The 20,848-nt window shown below is 36.0% G+C and overlaps 1 protein-coding gene and 1 long non-coding RNA gene across 4 annotated transcripts in view; one reads left to right on the top strand and one right to left on the bottom strand.

The window, feature by feature from the left end:
* The window catches only part of NAA15 (N-alpha-acetyltransferase 15, NatA auxiliary subunit), an 83,286-nt gene extending 66,198 nt beyond the window's left edge, over nucleotides 1-17,088 (top strand). For 2 of the 3 annotated variants that reach the window (XM_072788326.1, XM_072788328.1), the window contains exons 16-20: nucleotides 1,697-1,805; nucleotides 4,673-4,771; nucleotides 10,672-10,818; nucleotides 12,129-12,226; nucleotides 14,166-17,088. In XM_072788326.1, the coding sequence (XP_072644427.1) occupies nucleotides 1,697-1,805; nucleotides 4,673-4,771; nucleotides 10,672-10,818; nucleotides 12,129-12,226; nucleotides 14,166-14,366 (654 nt within the window). In that variant the 3' untranslated portion in view covers nucleotides 14,367-17,088. The remainder of the gene's footprint in view (nucleotides 1-1,696; nucleotides 1,806-4,672; nucleotides 4,772-10,671; nucleotides 10,819-12,128; nucleotides 12,227-14,165) is intronic. The other variant, XM_072788327.1, reaches the window with a different exon arrangement.
* LOC140611643 (uncharacterized) overlaps nucleotides 15,216-20,848 on the bottom strand; it is a 35,617-nt gene continuing 29,984 nt past the window's right edge. The window contains exons 2-3 of the long non-coding RNA XR_012012737.1: nucleotides 17,448-17,561; nucleotides 15,216-17,325 (exon numbers count right to left, since the gene is read on the bottom strand). This is a non-coding gene — a long non-coding RNA (uncharacterized lncRNA). The remainder of the gene's footprint in view (nucleotides 17,326-17,447; nucleotides 17,562-20,848) is intronic.

The following is a 20,848-nucleotide window of genomic DNA, read 5'->3' as shown; positions in this document are numbered from 1 at the left end:
GTATATGTAGAAAGTATTTAGCTTGTGGTTATATATATGTTTAAATACTCAGATTTAGCCTAACGAAAATCTTACCTATGCGAGGCACACAGAAACATGTGGAGACAGCATATCCAGATTTCTTGTGGAGGCATATGTTCTCATTTATTAGAATTGAAAGCAGAATTTCTCATTTCTTTTTCCAAGTTTAAATACTTGATTTCAGTAAGTATAATGTTTGTATTGACTCTGCTTCCCTGTACTTCTTGTTTCCATTCTGTGACAGCAGCCATATCTCTCTGGTAGTAACTTACCCTGGTCATTACAATGATCTTCGGTTCAGTCAATGCTCTGAAGTTCATGTATCAAGATTGATACAGCTCCATTGCAATTTTAGTTTCCAGTTTCCAGTTTCCAGTTCTTTACCTTTCCCTGGTAGAAATTTCTCCCCTGTCCACTACAAATTCCAACTCAGTAGGACATAGAATCAAAATCTTGAGAAAAAAAAAAGAATCAAAATCTTAGGACACAGAAACAAAATATTTACAAATGTCTGAGAAAGGTATACTTAGGAGGGCCCCTCTCCCATCTGTCTTTTGGTATCTACAGCTATTAGAATGACAATGCCATATATTGATTTCTTGTTCAGAGCCTGTGTCCTTCAGAATAATGCCAACGGCCTTACATATTAGTGTAAGGTAAATATCCTAGACATCACTTTTTTGCTTAAGTTTTTTTTTTTTTTTTTAATGCTGTGAAAAAATTTCCTTGGACAGAATCTGTTGGTGAAGCCACAATTACTGTATTAGCAGAGGCATGTTGGACAGGTATGGCAAATCCAAATTCCATCAAGGATAAATTGTTACTGCTTCTGTGATGAGACAAGGCCAATACAGGCACAGATGTTCAATGCGTTTCTGATAAATGTGGTGGTCCCCATCTCTGTCTACAGAGAAGAATTTTGTCTAAATACTCCGTCTAGGAGTGTAACAGTAGCATAATTATGTACTAAACGTATACCTGCTCAGGATATATTACAAGTATGTAATTAATATGACATCTTATGTCATTAATAAAGGGTGGTAGAAACAGAGTTCGATAAACATAAATCTTATCAAACGCCATCTCACCATTAGTATGGCATTGGAATAAATAATGGATTCTATAGAATATAATTTTGAACAAAGCAAGATAGTGAATATTGTACTGCTTTTTTTCTTAATAGCTTGATTGTGCTTCACTTTGAATTTAAAAAGAATGTTAACTGATTCTGTAATATTCCCTACTTCTCCTTCTTAACCCCTCTTCATCGTATTTAACATCTTTCCTCTGTCCTCCCCCCATCACCCCCACCTCACCCCTTGGCTCTCTTACCTGTTCATCTCACTGTCTTTGTTTCCCTGGTTCTGTTTTATCTTTGTCTTTACTTGTTGGATAGTTTCTATCCAGAGATCATGTAGTCTCTTTGGGTAAAGACCAGTGAAGAGTTCTAGAGTTCAAAATTCTCTTCCTTTAGATTATGGGAGGTTAAAATATGATGTATTTCTGGGTAATGGGTAAGTGTTTTTCACCAAAAAAATTAAAACAAAACAAAAAAAAACTACAGCAACCAACCCAGAAAGTGAACTGTTTATAACAGAATAAGATCACATCCTTCACCCCCTACTCCCTCCCCTCCTCTTGCTTCCATTTGTATAATATCTTTTATTTTTGTTAGGTTGAAACTCCATTGGAAGAAGCTATTAAATTTTTAACACCGTTGAAGAACTTGGTGAAGAACAAGATAGAAACGCATCTTTTTGCCTTTGAGATTTACTTTAGGAAAGGTAGGCAATTAGGGTATAGTGGCCCTGATAAAATTGATCACTGTATTTCTTAGATATAGACACCCTAATCCAGTAGTTTCACCACTAGGATTTTTTTCCCCAGTGCAGCTTCTCACAGAAATGTGTGCTATATGTACAAGATGTTGTGGAGAGGTAAAATGATACTATTATCTCTTCTAGGACTGTTAAAATCAATAGTAGATATACACACATAACTCGGATGAAGATCAAATATAGTAGTTACCACGTGCCTGTGTGAATGAAATTAGTTAGTGACATAGAGCTTAGATTAGTGCCTGATACAAAATGAGCATTGAATAAATGTTGGTTATTATTAACTGTTGTTAGAAAGTGTGGTGCTTGAGGTGTATCTTGAAAGATGGATCACATTTCTAAAAGAAAAGATACATAGAAAGGAAGAGGATTCATTAAGAAAACTAAAGTGTGCATGAATAATGTAGAGGTTGTCTGTATTGCCTCAGTCAGATCAAAGATAAATGGAGGGTCTTGGTTGTCTTACTTAGAATGCCTAGACTACATATAGATACTGAGCCTTTGTGGTATTAAATTGCTGTAATCTAAGTGGTTCATTGAAAAAAAAAAAAAAAAACACAACAGTGTACCATTAAGGTGATGCGTGCCTAAGGGAAGAGAAATTGGTTAGTAAGATCTGATAGAAGGGTGTTGCTCCAAGCAGAGTAACTGTTTTGAAGGCGATTGAATGAAGTGGTACCTCTATAGAATATCCATTAAAAAATCATGTTTATCCAGGGACGCCAGGGTGGCTCAGTGGTTGAGGGTCTGCCTGCAGGCTCAGGTCATGATCCTGGGGTCCTGGGGTCGAGTCCCACATCAGGCTCCCTGCATGGAACCTGCTTCTCTCTCTGCCTGTGTCTCTGCCTCTCTTTCTGTGTCTCTTAGGAATAAATAAATAAATAAAACTTTAAAGAATCATGTTTATCCAAAGTAATTAATAATAATGTTGGGGGAAAGTTGGTATATAGCATTGCTTGAAAAAAGGACATGAAACCATAGTTTGATTTTAATTTTTATTAAGATACTTACATGGGTATATAAGATAGGAAAAGGTCCAAGGGGAAATAGATAAAAAAATAACAGATGGGCTCTTGATGGATTTGAGTGATTACAGTGTTTTCTGTGACATTTCTGTTTTCCAAAAATGATTGTGTTATGATTTGGAAAATAAGTTTAATAATAACCCAGTAATTTAGAAACCTACCTACTTTCCTTTTCTTTTCTTTCTCTCTCTTTCTTTCTTTCTTTTTTTACTTTTCTTTCTTTCTTTCATGGTTGAGGTTCCACTTTATTTTTTTTTTATTAAAGATTTTATTTATTTATTCATGAGAGACCGAGAGAGGCAGAGACAACAGGCAGAGGGAGAAGCACAGTCCTCGCAGGGAGCCCGATGTGGGCCTCGATCTGGGAACTCTGGGATCACCTTCTGAGCCCAAGGCAAACACTCAACTGCTGAGTCAGCCAGGTGTTCCAGAAACTTTTCTTTTCTTTTCTTTTCTTTTTAGAAACTTTTCTTTTAAAGAACAGTTAAGGGATGCCTGGGTGGCTCAGTGGTTGAGCGTCTGCCTTTGGCTCAGGCCGTGATTCCAGGGTCCTGGGATTGAATCCCACATTGGGCTCCCTGTGAGGAGCCTGCTTCTCCTTCTGTGTATGTCTCTGCCTCTCTCTCTGTGTGTCTCTCATGAATAAAAAAAATCTTTTAAAAAAAAGAAAAAAGAACAACAGTTAATACAGCTCCCCTTCCCTTTCTCTTTCTTTCTTTCCTTTTTTTTTCTTTTTTCTCTTTTCTTTTCTTTTTTTTCTTTTTCTTTTTCTTTCTCTCTCTTCTTTCTTTCATATGCAAGCAATGTGGGAGTAGGGGGACAGTGGGAAAGAGAGAATCTCAAGCAGGTTCCATGCCCAGCACAGAGCACGATGCAGGGCTTGATCTCACAACCCTGAGATGATGATCTAAGCTGAAATCAAGAGTCAGACAATTAACCGACTGAGTCACCCAGGCATCCCCATACAGTAGATATTCTTAAAATGGAATCCTGATATATAAAAAAGCTGTTCTGTTTAAAGTAGAGAAGGGCAATCTAAATTGCTTTCAATTGGCTTCTTGATTGTGTTCTATTTGGAATTCACTGTAGTAGTGTGAAGTGGGTAGTAACAAAGTATGGCAGTATTTTCAGCTTTCTGAGTTTTGGAAAAAGATTAAAGGAAAAAGAAATCAGAGGAGTCTGGAGCTTTGAATTTTGTTATTTGGAGAATGCTACCAAATTAGGGAAGTCTTAACAAAGAGGTGTTTATAGATGGGACTTGAAAGTACAGTGAGTACTCAGGTGAAATTTCCATTCAGTGGGTGGAAATATTACTGAGGCTTGGGAAACATGGGGGTACAGTTGTGGGGATGGTATAGAAAGATATTAGAAATCACTGAAAACAATCTTGGTGAACACTGACCTTTCAAGGAGGAAGAGGATCCATGAATTGATTAGGAAAAGACGGTCAAGTAGGAGGGAAGCTATTTTCACATGTCACAAAACCCAAGAAAGAAGCTAGTTTCAAGTATAAACAAGGAAGTTTTATAAGTAGTGTGGGAAATCCCTTTATTTTGGTTAAAGGAGGTTAAGAAATAAAATGGCTTCAAATTTTGTTTATATGGCATTAGTTCAAATACTGTTGAATGCTATATAAATTTTTTGTACTTCATAATTGCTTCACTCATGTTGCAGTTCAGATGTGATTGACTCTAAATTAGTTTCTCTATTTGTAAGGTCTTAGTTCTCCAAAGGAGGCAGCTTATTTTATCAAATGATCAAAATATATCTTACTTTTTCTTTTTATAGAAAAGTTTCTTTTGATGCTACAATCAGTAAAGAGGGCATTTGCTATTGATTCTAGTCATCCCTGGCTTCATGAGTGTATGATTCGACTCTTTAGTACTGGTATGTTTTGTTTTACATTACTTAAGTATTTGATTACAGAAGTTGATAGTGACTGTATAAGTGATCTATATAAGTTTGTCATAAACTCAATCGTTTTAAAACTGTTTTGTATTAAATTAGCTAAGGGGAAAAGCAAGGTTCGTTTCTTTGTGATGAAGTTCTTTATTTTAAGGCTAGAAATTTTGATATAGAATTGTTTAGTTCAAATACTTGAGAATCACCTTTCTTTCTGTTCCTAAAAAGTTACATGTAAGTTGAAATTTCAAATCATACTTATTATGTAAAGCTTTTTAGTAAATTGTTCCAAAATGGAAAAATCTTTGAAATTGACTAGCTAAAATTTTTGTTACTAAATATATGTTTAAAGATATAAAAGCTATGCCATTGTTCCTTTAAGGCAATTACTGTACTTTTCAAATATTTTCATAGTAAGATCCATTATCATTACTTTTAATGTGAAGTAGAACTACAGAATTTTAAGAGTCTAAAAGGTGGAATTTCATGCTAATTATTTTTCATTTTATAGTTGAGAAATCTGGGACCTTAAAAGATTAAATGACTTATTCAAGGTAACACAGATAATTAGTAATGAAGCAGGAATGAGAGCTCAGATCTGAATATTGTTCTTTATTTCTACTACAAGAACTTTAAATTTAGAGTAAAGTACTCCTGTAGTGAAGTGGTAGTAGTGTTTTGAGTTTTAAGTTGATTGGAGAGGGAAAATTGAATCCTTAATAGAACAATCTGCAAATACTGTTAAATTACCTATTGTATTGCTAAATACCCATCCACATATGAATCCATACATATCTAAATAATGAGATTAAAACAGGCATCCAAATCAGTCTTTTGAAAAATGCTAAATTATTCTGATTAAGAACATTGTTTTGACTTCTAAGAAAAAGTAAAATCTTATGTATATTTATGCTTGGTCAAAAAAAAATGATTCTTGTTAAAGACACTGAATCATAGAGATGTTTTTCAGTTTCTTAAATTCTGGAAGTAATAAATAGCATAACCACCCATAAAGCATAAAGAATTGCTTTATGTAGAGAAAATTTAAAAAATTTTCTTTCAGTCTCTTACTGTATTAAAATTTTTTTTTTTTAATCATAAGTCACAGGGGATCCCTGGGTGGCTCAGCGATTTAGCGCCTGCCTTTGGCCCAGGGTGCGATCCTGGAGTCCCGGGATCAAGTCCCACATCGGGCTCCTGGCATGGAGCCTGCTTCTCCCTCCTCCTGTGTCTTTGCCTCTCTCTCTCTCTCTCTCTCTCTGGCTATCATAAATAAATAAATAAATCTAAAAAAAAAAAAAAACATGAGTCAGAAAATGAAGGCCAGAGGTAATGGTTTTAAATCCATTCTTGGGGGGATCCCTGGGTGGCTCGGCGGTTTAGCGCCTACCTTTGGCCTGGGGCGTCATCCTGTAGTCCTGGGATCTAGTCCCATGTCGGGCTCCCTGCATGGAATCTGCTTCTCCCTCTGCCTGTGTCTCTGCCTCTGTGTGTGTGTGTGTGTATCTCATGAATAAATAAATAAAATCTTTAAAAAAATCCAGTCTTAGTTAGGATGGAGTGCATTTAATCTATTTTTAAAATTAATACACACACTTTATTTTGTATAATCAACTCTTTCCTAAAAGGCAGTAAAATAATAAATATAATTATGGATTTAGAGATTTCACTTTGAAATAGAAATTAAAAGTGGCTTATCTAAATATATTTGCTTACAGTAATTGTGGATTAATGAACATAGGACTGTTTTCTTGGAACAGTTGTTTCAGGAATTAAAATGCTCATGGACTTCAGAAGAACAAATGCTACGTGATCCTGATGTAAAAGTAGAATTATTTAGTGTCCCCATAAGCTATGCCATTGTTCCACGTGTTTAACTGACAGCATCCTCAGGAAGAGAGTTACAAAGTAATTCTTATTTTGACTAAATTTAGGCAGTTAAAGCAGTGATAATTTGGAGTGATAAAGATGCACTCTTTTTAAAAAGCCTTCAAGAAGTTGAGTAGACAGCTTATTACCTTTGTTAAGAACAGGTGTGTACTGTATAAAAATATTTGTGAAACTATAGAGACATAGACTAGGAGCATCTTTGATTATACCCCACAGGATTAATTTTATTTTTTATTTTACTTTATTTTAAGATTTTATTTATTTATTCATGAGAGACACAGAGAGAAGCAGAGACATAGGCAGAGAGAGAAGCAGGCTCCATGCAGGGAGCCCAATGTGGGACTCGATCCCAGGACTCCAGAATCATACCCTGAGCTGAAGGCAGGTGCCCAACTGCTGAGCCACCCAGGTGTCCCAGGATTCCTTTAATATATTAGTTAAGTATGGGGGAAAAAGATGTTTCAGTGCCTATTTTATTGTAGAAACTTCTCTAAGTAAATACTCATTTTAGCTGGTTACAAGTAACCTCCAAATGAGAATGTTGTTATGCTACCAGTGTAATTAGTATTACTATATATAGATCAGCTTCTCCTCTTTTTAATTATGAGGATGATTTGGTATGTACCCTTTTCAAGTTTTTCACTTTTTTTTTTTTTTTTTTTTAAGTTTTAGGACTTAGAGCAATTTAAACTACATTTCTCCTCAGTGCTAAGTAAAGGGTAGGAGCTTAGGTATTCAGTTGTTTTATTATTCCCTTACATGCTTTTAAAAATCACTGTTTGGTCACGTTGTTCTACAATAAATTTTATGTCTTTTCCTCTCTCATTTGTACAAACTCATTTATCTGCAGGTTCTTTTTCTTTTGTATTTATGCATTTCTCTCCTAAAAACTGCATTAATACTCTCATCTACCTATTTTGCCATTTTGAGTGGTAATCACTTAATACATTGTGCTGTAACCCAGTAGTGAGTAGTCTTTATCTCACACAAAATATGAGCATTTTCTACCCAAATTATGACTTTTATTTTTTTCCAAATTATGACTTTTAAATTTAAAAAAATATTTATTTATTTATTTATTTATTTATTTATTTATTTATTTATTTATTTATAATGAGAGACACACACACACAGAGGCAGAGACAGGCAGAGGGAGAAGCAGGCTTCATGCAGAGAGCCCAACACGGGACTCGATCGGGGGATTCCAAGATCACGCCCTTGGCTGAAGACAGATGCTTAACCGCTGAGCCGCCCAGGCGTCCCTCTACCCAAATTATTTAAAAAATGCCAGCTAAAAAAATAAAAAATAAAAAATAAAATAAATAAATAAAAATAAAAAATGCCAGCTACTCTAGGAACTCAGGGTAACTCTTTTGATTAAAAATCAGCCCCCTTTTCAATGTTGCTTTTGACCGTTGATGATTACCAAATTAATTCAATCTCCTTAAAAGCTAATAGCATTAACCAAACATTTCATTCATTCATTCATTCATTCATTCATTCATTTATTTATTTATTTTTTAATGAGAGACAGAGTCAGAGACATAGGCAGAGGGAGAAGCAGGCTCCTTGATGGGGAGCCCAATGTGGGACTTGATCCTGGACCCAGGATCATGCCCTGAGCTGAAGGCAGATGCTCAACTAACTGCTGAGCCACCCAGGCGTCCCCCAAACATTATTTTTAATTTTAAGATATCAAAAGACTCAAATCAAAAAGCCTCATAAAAAAGATTTTTTTTCCCTTCCCTCAATCAAGTATTACTTTTCCTTGATTCACAAGACTTAATTATTGTATCAGAAGATAGCAAAGAAGATAATTAGTCTGGTATATTTTATTTTCTGAGACCTCAATAAGTTTTTGCTAGTTTTAATCACTTTCAAAGGATTTTTATTTTTTTTATTTTATTTTTTTTCAAAGGATTTTTAGATTGATTCCTCCTCTTACCCCCTGCCCACTAGTCTTAAGCAATAAAAGCCTATCTAACAAATCTGTGACATTTGAGGTTGCTTCTTTCCTTAAAGATATAGGTAAAATTGCATTATGTAGAATTCCATACAGCATTCTAAGTTTACTGCCGTAGATTTTTTTTTTTTTTTTTCTTCCTGGAAATTCCAGGTCCAATCTACATAATGTAGGGAAGTAGAGTCAGCCTCAAACATTTTGTGACTTAGTGAGGAGATGTTTTTGGAAATAGCTATTAATGGAAGTTGGGATATTTATATTTTCTCTTTATACATCCCAAGTATGTGTGTGTCTATGTTATATATGTATGTTTTTAATTCTGTGGGCTTTTTTTTTTTAAGCAGTTTTGATTTTTCTGGGAAGATTGTTTTAATCTAAGGAGGGTAATAGAAAACATGAAAAGCTTAGCTTCCACCTATAAGCAACTATAATGTGACTATGCAGTTATTTTCCCACCTGCATATAGTGTCTAAAAAGCACTTCATACAAACCAACAAGGCCCATGGAAATAACATTTTATGGAAAACCTGTGATTTTTTGACATAATATTCATTGTAATTGGCTGTAATCTATTTTACCAACTTTTCTGTAAGTTCTCTCTGTGCTCCTGCTTCCCCTGAAAAACAAATACTGATAAATTGCCAAAACCAAGTTGAAAGTACAGCCATAATGGAGGTTAAGCTAAATTCTTTAATAACTCATTGAATTGAAAAAAAAAAAAAACTCATTTAATTGAACCACCAAATTCTATAGACTGATAGAAGAAATGTTATTTAACCAACAAAGGGCGTATCAATCAATTATTCAGGTATTAATTATGTATAGAATGTTTCATACAGATGTTTACTACTCAAGAGTTCAGTGTTTTTTAAACTTAAGGTAGTGATCCATTAGTGAGATAATGAAGGCAGTTTAGTGAGTCATCACTACCATTTGAAAATCTAAAGCAGAAATAGAATAGAGTAGAAAATATTTGGATGTGTAGCACAAAATTAGGGTTAGTGTTCTGTGCAAGTTTTGCTTCACATAATAAATTATGTATATAGGATACATATTCATCAGTATGTTTGAAAGCGACCACCGTAGTTGCTAACCATAAGGAAAATATGTTTTCAATCTATGACAAAAATAAGAACTACAATTTATTGAATTATATATTTAGCTATTATATAATTAGCTCTTTCATATATAAGTTTTCCTTACTGTTAACCTTTTAGGTTAGGGATCTTCTCAATTTTACAGATGAGGAAGTAAGTTCAGAGAGGTTCTGACTTGTCCAAGCCTAGATCCATACCCAGGTCTCTCTGGCTCAAAGCTTCAGACTCTGTCTCTATACCAAAGTAATAATGAAAAGAAGCATACTAATATTCAGTCACTGAGGTTGCGGGGGTCAGCCTTTCCGTCTCAAAATCCCATTGCCTGGGAATGTGATACTAGTGTGTATTCATTAAAGGAAAATACTACAGTGGTCCTTTGGAGTTTATTATATAGTGATAACTCAGTTTGCATAGCCCCTGCGAATATAGGTCAATGAAGTCAATATTGTTTTCTTTTAAAATTGATAAATTTTGTAATACCTTACTTGGGTACAGAAGCCAGAGAAGGTAAGGAAAATTCTTTTGTCTTCAGCACTGCATATGCTGTGACATTTTTTATCAGGTAGGTGTCATCTAAGCCCCTGTTTTACAGACTTGATTTAAAGTTGAAGGGGGCAGTTCCCAGGACCTTAGGAAGCTACAGAACTATATGTTTCATTATGTATCTTGCTTTCTGGTTTTTTTTTTTTTTCTGGAAAGGAATCATTTATCAGTGAAATGCCTTTGAATGCCATTAGAAAATGATTGTTCTGCTGACACACATTCTTTACCTTTATATACTAAGCTCTTTAAGTGTTGAATTATAAGTAGGTTCATCTAGTATTTACATATAATTGCTTTGTTTCACTGGACTCCTTAAGTAGATTATTTTTTAACTTCTGCAAACAATATCAGAGTATCTAACTGCTAATTAAGTTTCTTTTTAATTTGTTCAGCAGTGTGTGAAAGTAAAGATTTACCTGATACAGTTAGAACAGTATTAAAACAAGAAATGAATCGTCTTTTTGGAGCAACGAATCCAAAGAATTTTAATGAAACTTTTCTGAAAAGGAATTCTGATTCATTGCCACACAGATTATCAGGTAATCACTTTTTCTTTTTATCTTAGCCTTCTAAAACAATTTCAGTTTTTACCTTAATGGATCAGTGAGAGATTACACATTTTTCACATGGAAGAGGCATTGTGATTATCTCATGTTTCAGTCTTAGGAAAACAGGCAGCTTAAATATACTTCCTATAAATGTTTCAATTTTTTAGACAAAATTATTACTCAAAATTAAGGTCAGTAGTTTCTCCTGGTTCAGTACAGGCTTTACAACAAAGCAGGTATACTGCATTTAGCTATATAATGAAGGAGGGAGGAGGTTTCTTTTTTTTTTCTTTTCTTTATCCCTTCAACATGCTCTTAAAATTCACTTAGATATGACCATCATCTTCTATTTCTCATACTTACATAAGATTTCTCATGCTTTGGACTATATAATGCAAAACACCTGAAACTGTTTCATAGGCAGGCATCTGTGGTAGCAGTCCAAAGTCAACTTGATGGGACCATTTGGGTAGTGTTTTTTTTTAGTAGGATGCTTTTAGAATACCTGGCTAAGAAGCCCAGCAGCTTTTGTATGCCTTGGTAGAATTCTGATTTCAGCTTTTTGGTCATACCACCAGGGTTCGGTATCTACAACCATACCCCCCCCATCCCTACACATAGCCCCAAATTATGTTCATTTTATTTCAGAGATTTTATTTATTTATTCATGAGAGACACAGAGAGAGAGGCAGAGACATAGGCAGAGGGAGAAGCATGTGGGACTTGATCGTACCCTGAGCTAAATGCAGACAATTGCTCAACCACTGAGCCACCCAGGTGTACCGCTATGGTTAACTTTAGAAAGAAGACAACTATCCAAGGTCCCAGAACACAAAGACAACTATTACTAGAATATTTGTATTTCTTCATAGTTTTTTTTTTTTTTTTTTTTTTTTTTTACCTTAATTCTAGTTAGGCTATTTTTGGTCTGTCATCTCAGGATTTTCTTTTTTTTAAGATTTTATTTATTTGAGAGAGAGAGAGGGCACAAGCAGGGGGAACAACAGAAGAAGAGGAAGAAGCAGGCTCCCTACTGAGCAAGAAGCCCAACATGGAGGGCTCAATCCAGGACCCCAGGATCATGACCTGGGTCGAAGACAGACACTTAACCAACTGAGCCACCCAGACACACCAAGGATTTTTTTTTTTTTTTTAAACAATGCTTCAAATGGCTATTCCCATTTTTCTAATTAAGTACCACACTCTATGTGCACATGTATGTTCCATCTTATGTTTGAATGGATAGAAGAACAGATGCTGGTTTTACTTTGAAATAAATTGTCTTTTTTATTTTCATTTAGCTGCCAAAATGGTATATTATTTAGATCCTTCTAGTCAGAAGCGAGCTATAGAGTTGGCAACAACACTTGATGAATCCCTCACTAACAGAAACCTCCAGGTAAAGAGTTTTTGATAATCACCCTCTTTTTTTTTTTTTTTTCATAATCTCTATTAAGGAGTACCTGACTACTTTGTTTCTCTTCACAAAGAGAATAATTTTCACTAAATAATTGTTTTTTTGTTATTTATGCATACTATTTCCAAACTGTTATGAGTCCACATCAGAACCTAACCTTACCTTACCTTAAGTTTATTTAGGACTGTGTGTACACACACATACATAGCAGGCTATTTGCCATTCAAGAACTAGTTCCACATCTGTTACTTAAAATATTTTTTTTCTAGAAATATATTTTAGTAAAATAATATATATATTCCATAGTTAATTTTAAATTTCACTTCATTCATATCTGTGCATTTTTAAAAGATAATTATTTTAGCGAGAGTGAGAGGGCATGTGTGCGTGCATGCACAAGTGGCAGAGGGAGAGTCCCAAGCAGACTCCTCACGGCTTGCTGCTCCATCTCCCCACCCTGAGATCGTGAACAGAGCTGAAATCAGGACTGAGCCACCAAGGTGCCCCCATATCAGTGCATTTCTGAGCAAGCAGTGGTTTCAGTGAGGAATTTTTTTTTTTTTTGAGGATTTATTTATGTACTGTGAGTGTGTGCATGTGCATATGCAGGATGGGTGGAGAGGGGCAGAGGGAGAAGAGAATCTTAAGCAGACTTGTGCTGAGTTGCTCATAGAGCATTTTATCACCATTCTGAGATCACTTCCTCAGCTGAAACCAGGAGTTAATTGCTTAACTATGTACCACCCAGGTTCCCCCTCTGAAGATTCTGACATATTGAACATGTATGTACTAGGAATCAAATTAGAGCACTCATTTTGTAACTTGTAACATGAGATTAAATAGAGTAAAAGAAAAATAGGTGTCTTGCAATATAGGTATTCTAGTTTAGACTAAAAACAAAGGGCATAGCGCTATTTCCTGTAATAATTGGCCATATAAAAAAAGCATCTGATATATTCCTTTAGTAGCAAATGAAGGAAATATCTTCAAGAAACATTGGACTTGTTGATTGTCAATTAATACATCATTTAGATTAAAACATTTCTAGACTGGCAAAATTTGTTGAGTACTATATACTGCAACTGTATAATATTTTCCAAGTGAGAAGATGAAGGAAGAAAACATGAGAAATGCAAGTCAAAATGAATCACTGTAAAATATAAAAAGATCCACAAAGGGGTTTGGTTGAAACAGTTAATCAATTTGCACTAACAGATTTTTTTCTTGCATATAAGGAGACCTCCTTTTCCACTTAGTAGACAAAAACCTTCAATTTGAATACAAGGATGAAAAGCAATGTTTGATATTGCCAACTGTCTCTAAGCTCTAAAAAAGAAAACTATAAAAGATTTAAGTAACTGACACTACCTTGGAGATTTTGACATTTATACCCAGGGCCAGCCTGGGCTGAGGCAGGGTTGCTGCCTGGGGTCAAGCACTTGCTGAGAGTGAATGTGTCTTTACTTTTTTTTAAGATTTTATTTATTTATTCATGAGAGACACACAGAGAGAGAGGCAGAGACCCAGGCAGAGGGAGAAACAGGCTCCATGCAGGGAGCCCGACATGGGACTCAATCCCGGGTCTCCAGGATCACACCCTGGGCTGCAGGCGGCACTAAACCGCTGCGCCACCAGGGCTGCCCTGAATGTGTCTTTAAATGTAGCACCCTACACACCTTGTTTGCCCAACATTTGTCCTGGCCCTGTTTATATTATAACTCATCCTTTTGTATTAACCCTGCAAATCCGAAGAAAGTAATTCTTGTGGAATGTATATGTGGAAGTAAAATGCTTTTGTGTATCTTAGATAGGTACCTATGCCTTTTGTTTAGAAAATCTGTGGATAATGAAATGTCTAATGAATTCATAGTAAAAACTTCTTTTTGGACAAGTTATAACATGACCTTTTCTCTTTCTTTAGACATGTATGGAGGTATTAGAAGCCTTGTGTGATGGTAGCCTAGGAGACTGTAAAGAAGCTGCTGAAGTTTATAGAGCAAATTGTCATAAGCTTTTCCCTTATGCTTTGGCTTTCATGCCTCCTGGATATGAAGAGGATATGAAGATCACAGTTAATGGAGATAGTTCTGCAGAAACTGAAGAACTGGCCAATGAAATTTGAACATCATTAAACAAGCAAATGGAATGACTTTGGACCATATCTAGTGTATAATATTTTTGTCACGCACCTGCTGCATTGCTCTAACTTACACAGAATGAGAAGAGTAAATGTTCTTGCCTTCAAATAGTGTTTTACGTTTTTTATCCTGCTGAAAAAGTATATATAAAATATCTAACATATTACAGGATATAGGTTCAGTTTCTTAAAAAATTAAAAGCTGCTAAAATTGAGGGATTAAAAAAAGATACCTTATTCTATTCCTACCTACCCACCCATGTTTTTTAACTAATTTATATAAAATCTGGAGGCTGTTACAGCTAACAAAGCAGGTGTGTGGCAGAAATATTACTTTAAAATTTGTCTTGTGAGATTTTACTATATCTCAGACAGCATAAACGCTGTTTTAGCACTGGATTCTTTCACTGAGCACAAAGAGTTGTTGGGGCTTTAGCATCTGACTGATTTTGTTACGGGGTTGATTCTGACCATAGGAAGTATGCAATGTGAATCACTATTTACAGAGAAACCTACAACAGATGCTTGATGTTGTAGAGCTGGGACATATAGATACCAAGCAGAATTATAAGAAACCTAGAGGGTGTTCAATACGCTTGTTGTGTTTCCAAAATTCACTGTACATGATCAGTTTGGTGTTCTTGTACCACAGTTTTTAACTGAAGGAACCAGTTGGAACAATCTCAATTTTAACTAAAACTTGAAGAACTAAAATAGCAATGCAAACCTTTCAGCATTGTTTTGGCCAAACTTGTTAAAACTGTAATGCAAGAACCAAATGCACTGTGATGTGGCACCAACTAATTAGCACGCATGAATTTTTTCACCCAAGAGTGAAAAAAAGAAAATCTACCATGGCTTGAAGTTAAAGAGCAGAACTCCTGACTACCATTCTATGACTGATCAAGAGACTAATAGTTAAAAACCTCAGCAGGCCTTGTTCACGTTATGCAGAAAAAAAAGTGCTGCAGTTTAGATACCTCTGGAATTTTTCCACAGTGTCACAGGTTTGTAATACTTGAAGCCCTACATTTCTAAGAATATATTTCTTGCTCAGTTGTTTCAGGCAAGCCCAAGACTTTGTAATTTTTAAAGGGCCCAAGGTTTTTTTTTCAATAACAGACCAGCTTCTTTTTCCTGCAGTTACAGATGTAATTTCCTTTTTGTTGTCAAACATAAGGTACCAAATATGATGCAATAAATTGTTTTGAAAAACAGTTGTGTGAATATTTCAACTAATCTGTGTTGGGCTTCTGTGAAAATACACAGGTGGAAACAGAGGTGCAAGCCAGAGGCAATGTAATGTGCTATAAACTAGTTCAGATGGGAGCATTGAGAATGGGCTGAGTGCCGATGTCAGGGGAACTCCATAATGCAGGTGAAGGTGTCCTGCTCCTCCTGCATTAAGATTTCATTGAGGGCTAGGATGGTGGCAGGTACTATGAATGTAGTTCCTAACTCATAATTTTTAAGGAAAACTGAAAACTGCAATTTTGATGGAGATAATATGAGCCTTAAAATGTTAAACCTAGCTACTGAGAACTGGCCTCATGCTCAGTATTCTCATTGCATTTGCAAGATCTGAGTAAATTAAGTAAATTAGTCAATTGTATATATAATTGACCTTTTGTGGTACTTTTAGTTTATAGGAAATACATTCTAAAGGGAATTTTCAGGAGACCTTATCCTTCTACTGATTGATCAGTTGTGCTAAACTCAACTTTTCATAGTACGTGACCTGCATTCTGCGTCCCAGTCTAACGATTTAGTGATGTAAAGAGAAGTACAAACTGAACTCCAGTGCTTTGTCATGTTTTCTTAACTGGCCCTGTCTCAGGAACATCTTAACAGATGGCAAAAAAAAACAAACAAAAAAACTTTTTCAACTTCTCCTATGAGTGGCAACTGAAGTTCTCATTGTTGGGAAAGAACACTAGTGCTACCTCTGCCACTGCTGAGGTGTTGGGAGGAGGCACCAGCCATATAATAGGGGGAGTGTGTGTGAATTATGTTCAAACTCTACTGTATATTGAAATGAAATTCATATATTTGTCTTGATGTTCAAATGATGTAGATTGTCTTAGAATGAAAATTCATAAATATTCAGAACTCTTGATGCGGATGCCACCCGTGAGGAGATAAATTCCTAACGTGTATATTGTACTCTGACCCAATTTTACTGGAACTATTGAATAAATATTTTATTTTCTTTCAGGTTTACTTGATAGTGGATACATTGTCTGGTGTCAGAGGACCTTGAATGGGTTCATTTTATGTCCAGACAGCACCCCTAAAACATTGTACTGTACTGTCTTGCTCTGAGTAGTATCAACTGGATCATCTCACATTTGCCTCATTCACTCTATTAATTCCAAATGATACTGTGGGGGAAAACAGGGTTAGAAAAACAAGTGGGGGGGGGGGGGAATGCAGTGATGTTGTATTCTAAACAAGTGCCTTATGTTTATTGCTGAGAACTGGTGTTATCAACCCTTTTCAGAAGAAAGGGTCCCTTGACCTGTATTAACATAGGAAAGTAAAGTTATTTTTGTTTTTCTTTATATTTACTACTCTTGTCATTTCTCATTTAAAAATTAAAATCTGACTAGGTTAGTTTACTCAGCTTTAATTAGATAGTTGAGTCATGCATTTTCAACATTTTTCTGTATTTATTATGCACAAAAATAAAGCGTGATCTATAATAGCATGGCTAAAAGTAGTCCCAATATTAGTGAACAGCTTTTCTGTGGGTTTTATCAGGACCTTGTTTTCCAGTGATGTTTGTACCCCATGGTGTGTTGCTGTTAGAGCTACGAAATGAAAGCTGTGATTGTAAGAAGAGGCCAGAAGAGTGTGGTTTAGTTTCAGGTAGGTGGTGATAAATTCAGGGAAGTCTCTCTCCTGCACAATTTTTTAGGAATATTCCAGTTGCCATGTGTAGCATCTGTTTGGGAAAAGGTAAAAAGTGAAGTATTAAATTTTCTTATAAGATACCTGTATACTTGTCTGAGTAATTACTAGCCTTAAATTTTTAAATAATTCTTGAGAGTTCAAAGAAAGACTGACCTGTCAGATGGTAGGCAGTCTCCTGTTCTAGCTCCTGCTCCACTTTAAGTTACAGGCAAGGTTTCTTGATTCCATTCAGCTACTATCTAAACTTTGTTGAATCCACTGCCAAACCTAAATTAAAACAAAGTCACATGAAATGGCTGTATTGCCCCATAGGGAGCCGAAATCTTAAGTTGTGTTCCGATTTTGATGACTAGAAATATCACTACTTGTAGCAATAAAACATTTTTGGAAAAGATCATTGTTCTTTATTGAATTGCACTTTCACCTTTTAGTATGCAATCTACAGGGTGGATATTAAGTTTTGATAGTATGCAGGAGGTTTTGGAGAAAATGCTCATTTCAGTGAAGCAGAAGAGTATTGGTTACATACTGTATGTTGTACAGCTTAATTAACACTGCTACCTCCATCAAGACCTACTCTTTAAAAAAAAAAAAAAAAAAAGACCTACCCCTTTTACAATACAAAGATGGGCAGGATAGGGAGCAGTGTGTGGTAGAAAGTGGGTCTTCAGGGTTTCCAGCCTCAGTTAATCCAGTTGCCTTTGAACCTTTTTTTTTTTTTTTTTTTAATTTATGATAGTCACACACAGAGAGAGACAGAGGGAGAAGCAGGCTCCATGCACCGGGAGCCCGACGTGGGATTCGATCCCAGGTCTCCAGGATCGCACCCTGGGCCAAAGGCAGGCGCCAAACCGCTGCGCCACCCAGGGGTCCCTCCAGTTGCCTTTGAAATGACACCATCTTCTGATAGTAACCAGAAGAAAAAAATGGTACTGTTTAAGTTAGAACTTTTATAAATTGCCAATGGTACACAAGCTTGCAATCTTAATGTTTGAATGCTTTCTATTGAGTTCTAGGTGCCAAAAACAATATAGACTTTATTTCAAGGTGGCTTGTAGCAAAAGTAAAGTTGATACATGGCAATCTAAGGAAGACTGTAATGGAGTTCTTAACCTTTTTTTATATTAGGCCTTGTGCCTATTTTAACCTCTGTATTCACACAAGTGGTACAATTTTTAATTGAAAAAGTGATCTTGAATGTGATGAAAATTTTCTGGTGATACATAAAGATTCTGGTGTTGCTAAATCAACTTGGTCTCAATAAGTACAAAGTATCTCATTTAGAAACAGAAGAGCAAAGAGATTTGGGGAATAGGATTTGGGCCCCATGGCTTGCTTTCAGCTGATAATTACATTTGCTTTCTATATCTAGTTACTTGTGCATTGTCTTAACAAGAAGCCTTTATCCACACCTTTCTGTTATCTTTCTAGTCTACTGTAGTTTCGTAACGAGCTCTTATGAATCTGCCACTCGTTTACTTTTATCTGCAAGTGTATCAGGTCCATTGCCTAGTGCTTGATGTTTCATCACAGTTGAGATAGGTGCTGGGTTTTCTAAAGTGTTGTTCCAAAACACTGGTGTTTCTTCATTACTTATGAATACTTAAATTAGCTCCACTTTTTTTTTTTTTTTAACATTTTATTTATTCATAGAGATGCAGGGAGAGAAAGAGAGGCAGAGACACAGGCAGAGGGAGAAGCAGTCTCCACGCAGAGAGCCTGACGTGGGACTCGATCCTGGGTCTCCAGGATCACGCCCTGGGCTGCAGGCGGCACTAAACCGCTGCGCCACCGGGGCTGCCCTAGCTCCACTTTTCATCTTTCAAACTATTTTCAAGTAGTTAGACTGCTGATTGATATCTTTAAAAATGAAAAAGGAACCATTTAAAGAAGTAAATAACATCTCCCAAATGCTTAAGTTTGAACTATGGAATACAAAATACTAATTCTTCCCTTCATTAACTTAATAAAAAATTATGCATTAATAACAGTAATAGAAGTATTGAGAACATGTACTCAGCATTGTTTACTGTTAGCATAGTTTGCTTAGATCTGATTTAGAGTATTATTGTTCATCTTTTGACTCTTTGTTGGTCTTGAAGAATTTCCTCAAAGTACCACAGGTCCATTATATTTTACTTATGTTGAATACATTTCTCACATCTAATTTTTGTTTTTTCCCTATAGTTTGTCAATGGAATGATTGTGACTGGCGTTGTAGGAAGCAGATGACTGGAGGACCATCCTCTAACTTTTTCAGTTTCCTGTTCATTGTCGCATAAGTTGGCAGTGAATCTACTCATCATTCATGTCTTTAGCAACCAGCCACCCAGGTAACATCACATCTAGTGGAATACCACAGAGACTGTCATTCTCTGTCATTCATTAGTTGCTTTTCATCTTTCAGTTTGAGGGGATGGGTAGCACACACACCAACCACCTCCCTAGAAAGCTCTGTTTTTTCTAGCCTATTATCTCTACTTTAAGTGATTACAAGCAAGGAGACACCAGGGTAGAGTCTGCAGTGGTTATTTCTAGACACATGACCTACAGCTAGTGTTCATCACAACCAGCAGCTGTGGTCCACAGTTGGTCTTTGCTTAGGATAGGCAACTGAATCCTTTCAAGTCATAAACTTAACACTGTTTGTTTATTAGAATTCCAGGGGACCTGTTTAAGAAACAAAAAACCCTCAATGCCTGGGCCTACCTACTGAGAGAATGATTTGGAGTCAGGCCTGGGCATGGGTCATTATCTCCGCTCCCCTCAATCCCCAGTGATTTTAAGGTGCATCCAAAGTTGAGGCCCACTGTCCTTGATGAATTTTAAAAATGCTTTATAGTATTGAGTTTTTTCCTTAGATTAAAAGAAGCAGATAACTGTAAGTACAAAAAGATTAACTTTCCCCTATCTTACATTAAGGGGAAGAACTTATGTTTGAACTTTGAAAGTCCATGCCTTTCTCTACGTAAGTTCTGCTGCTACTATACTACATGAGATGCTGGTATTCAAAGGGTAAAAAAAAATCACTTCATAGTTTTGTTGGATGTCATAGTAACTTGTCTCCATTAAAGCAACTTTTAAAATAAAATTGCCATGGATATGGGCAGCCCGGGTGGCTCAGTGATTTAGTGCTGCCTTCAGCCCGGGGTGTGATCCTGGGTCCTGGGATCGAGTCCCACGTTGGGCTCCCTGCATGGAGCCTGCTTCTCCCTCTGCCTGTGTCTCTGCCCCTCTCTGTGTGTGTGTCTGAACAAATAAATGAATAAATAAAATCTTTTTTAAAAATTGCCATGGATAGATAGATGCTTGAGTTTTTGAGTGGATGAGTACCAAAGCAAAGCATGGAGTCCGACTTTTAAAAGAATGAGTGCTGCAAATCCATACATACCTAACCCTCAATCAAATACATGTTTTTTCTCCCTAAAGGACTACATTTTACATAAATGGATTATTGTTACAAATCTCAGATGTGAAAGGAGCCATGATTCTTGGACAGACAGCATTCAAAGCTAAATGTTGGCCTCTTCATGTATAACCTGGAAAGGAGATTT

This window comes from Canis lupus, chromosome 20 (genome assembly GCF_048164855.1).
Source record: "Canis lupus baileyi chromosome 20, mCanLup2.hap1, whole genome shotgun sequence".
Lineage (NCBI taxonomy): Eukaryota > Metazoa > Chordata > Mammalia > Carnivora > Canidae > Canis > Canis lupus.
This window is presented reverse-complemented; position numbering and strand designations above follow the sequence as displayed.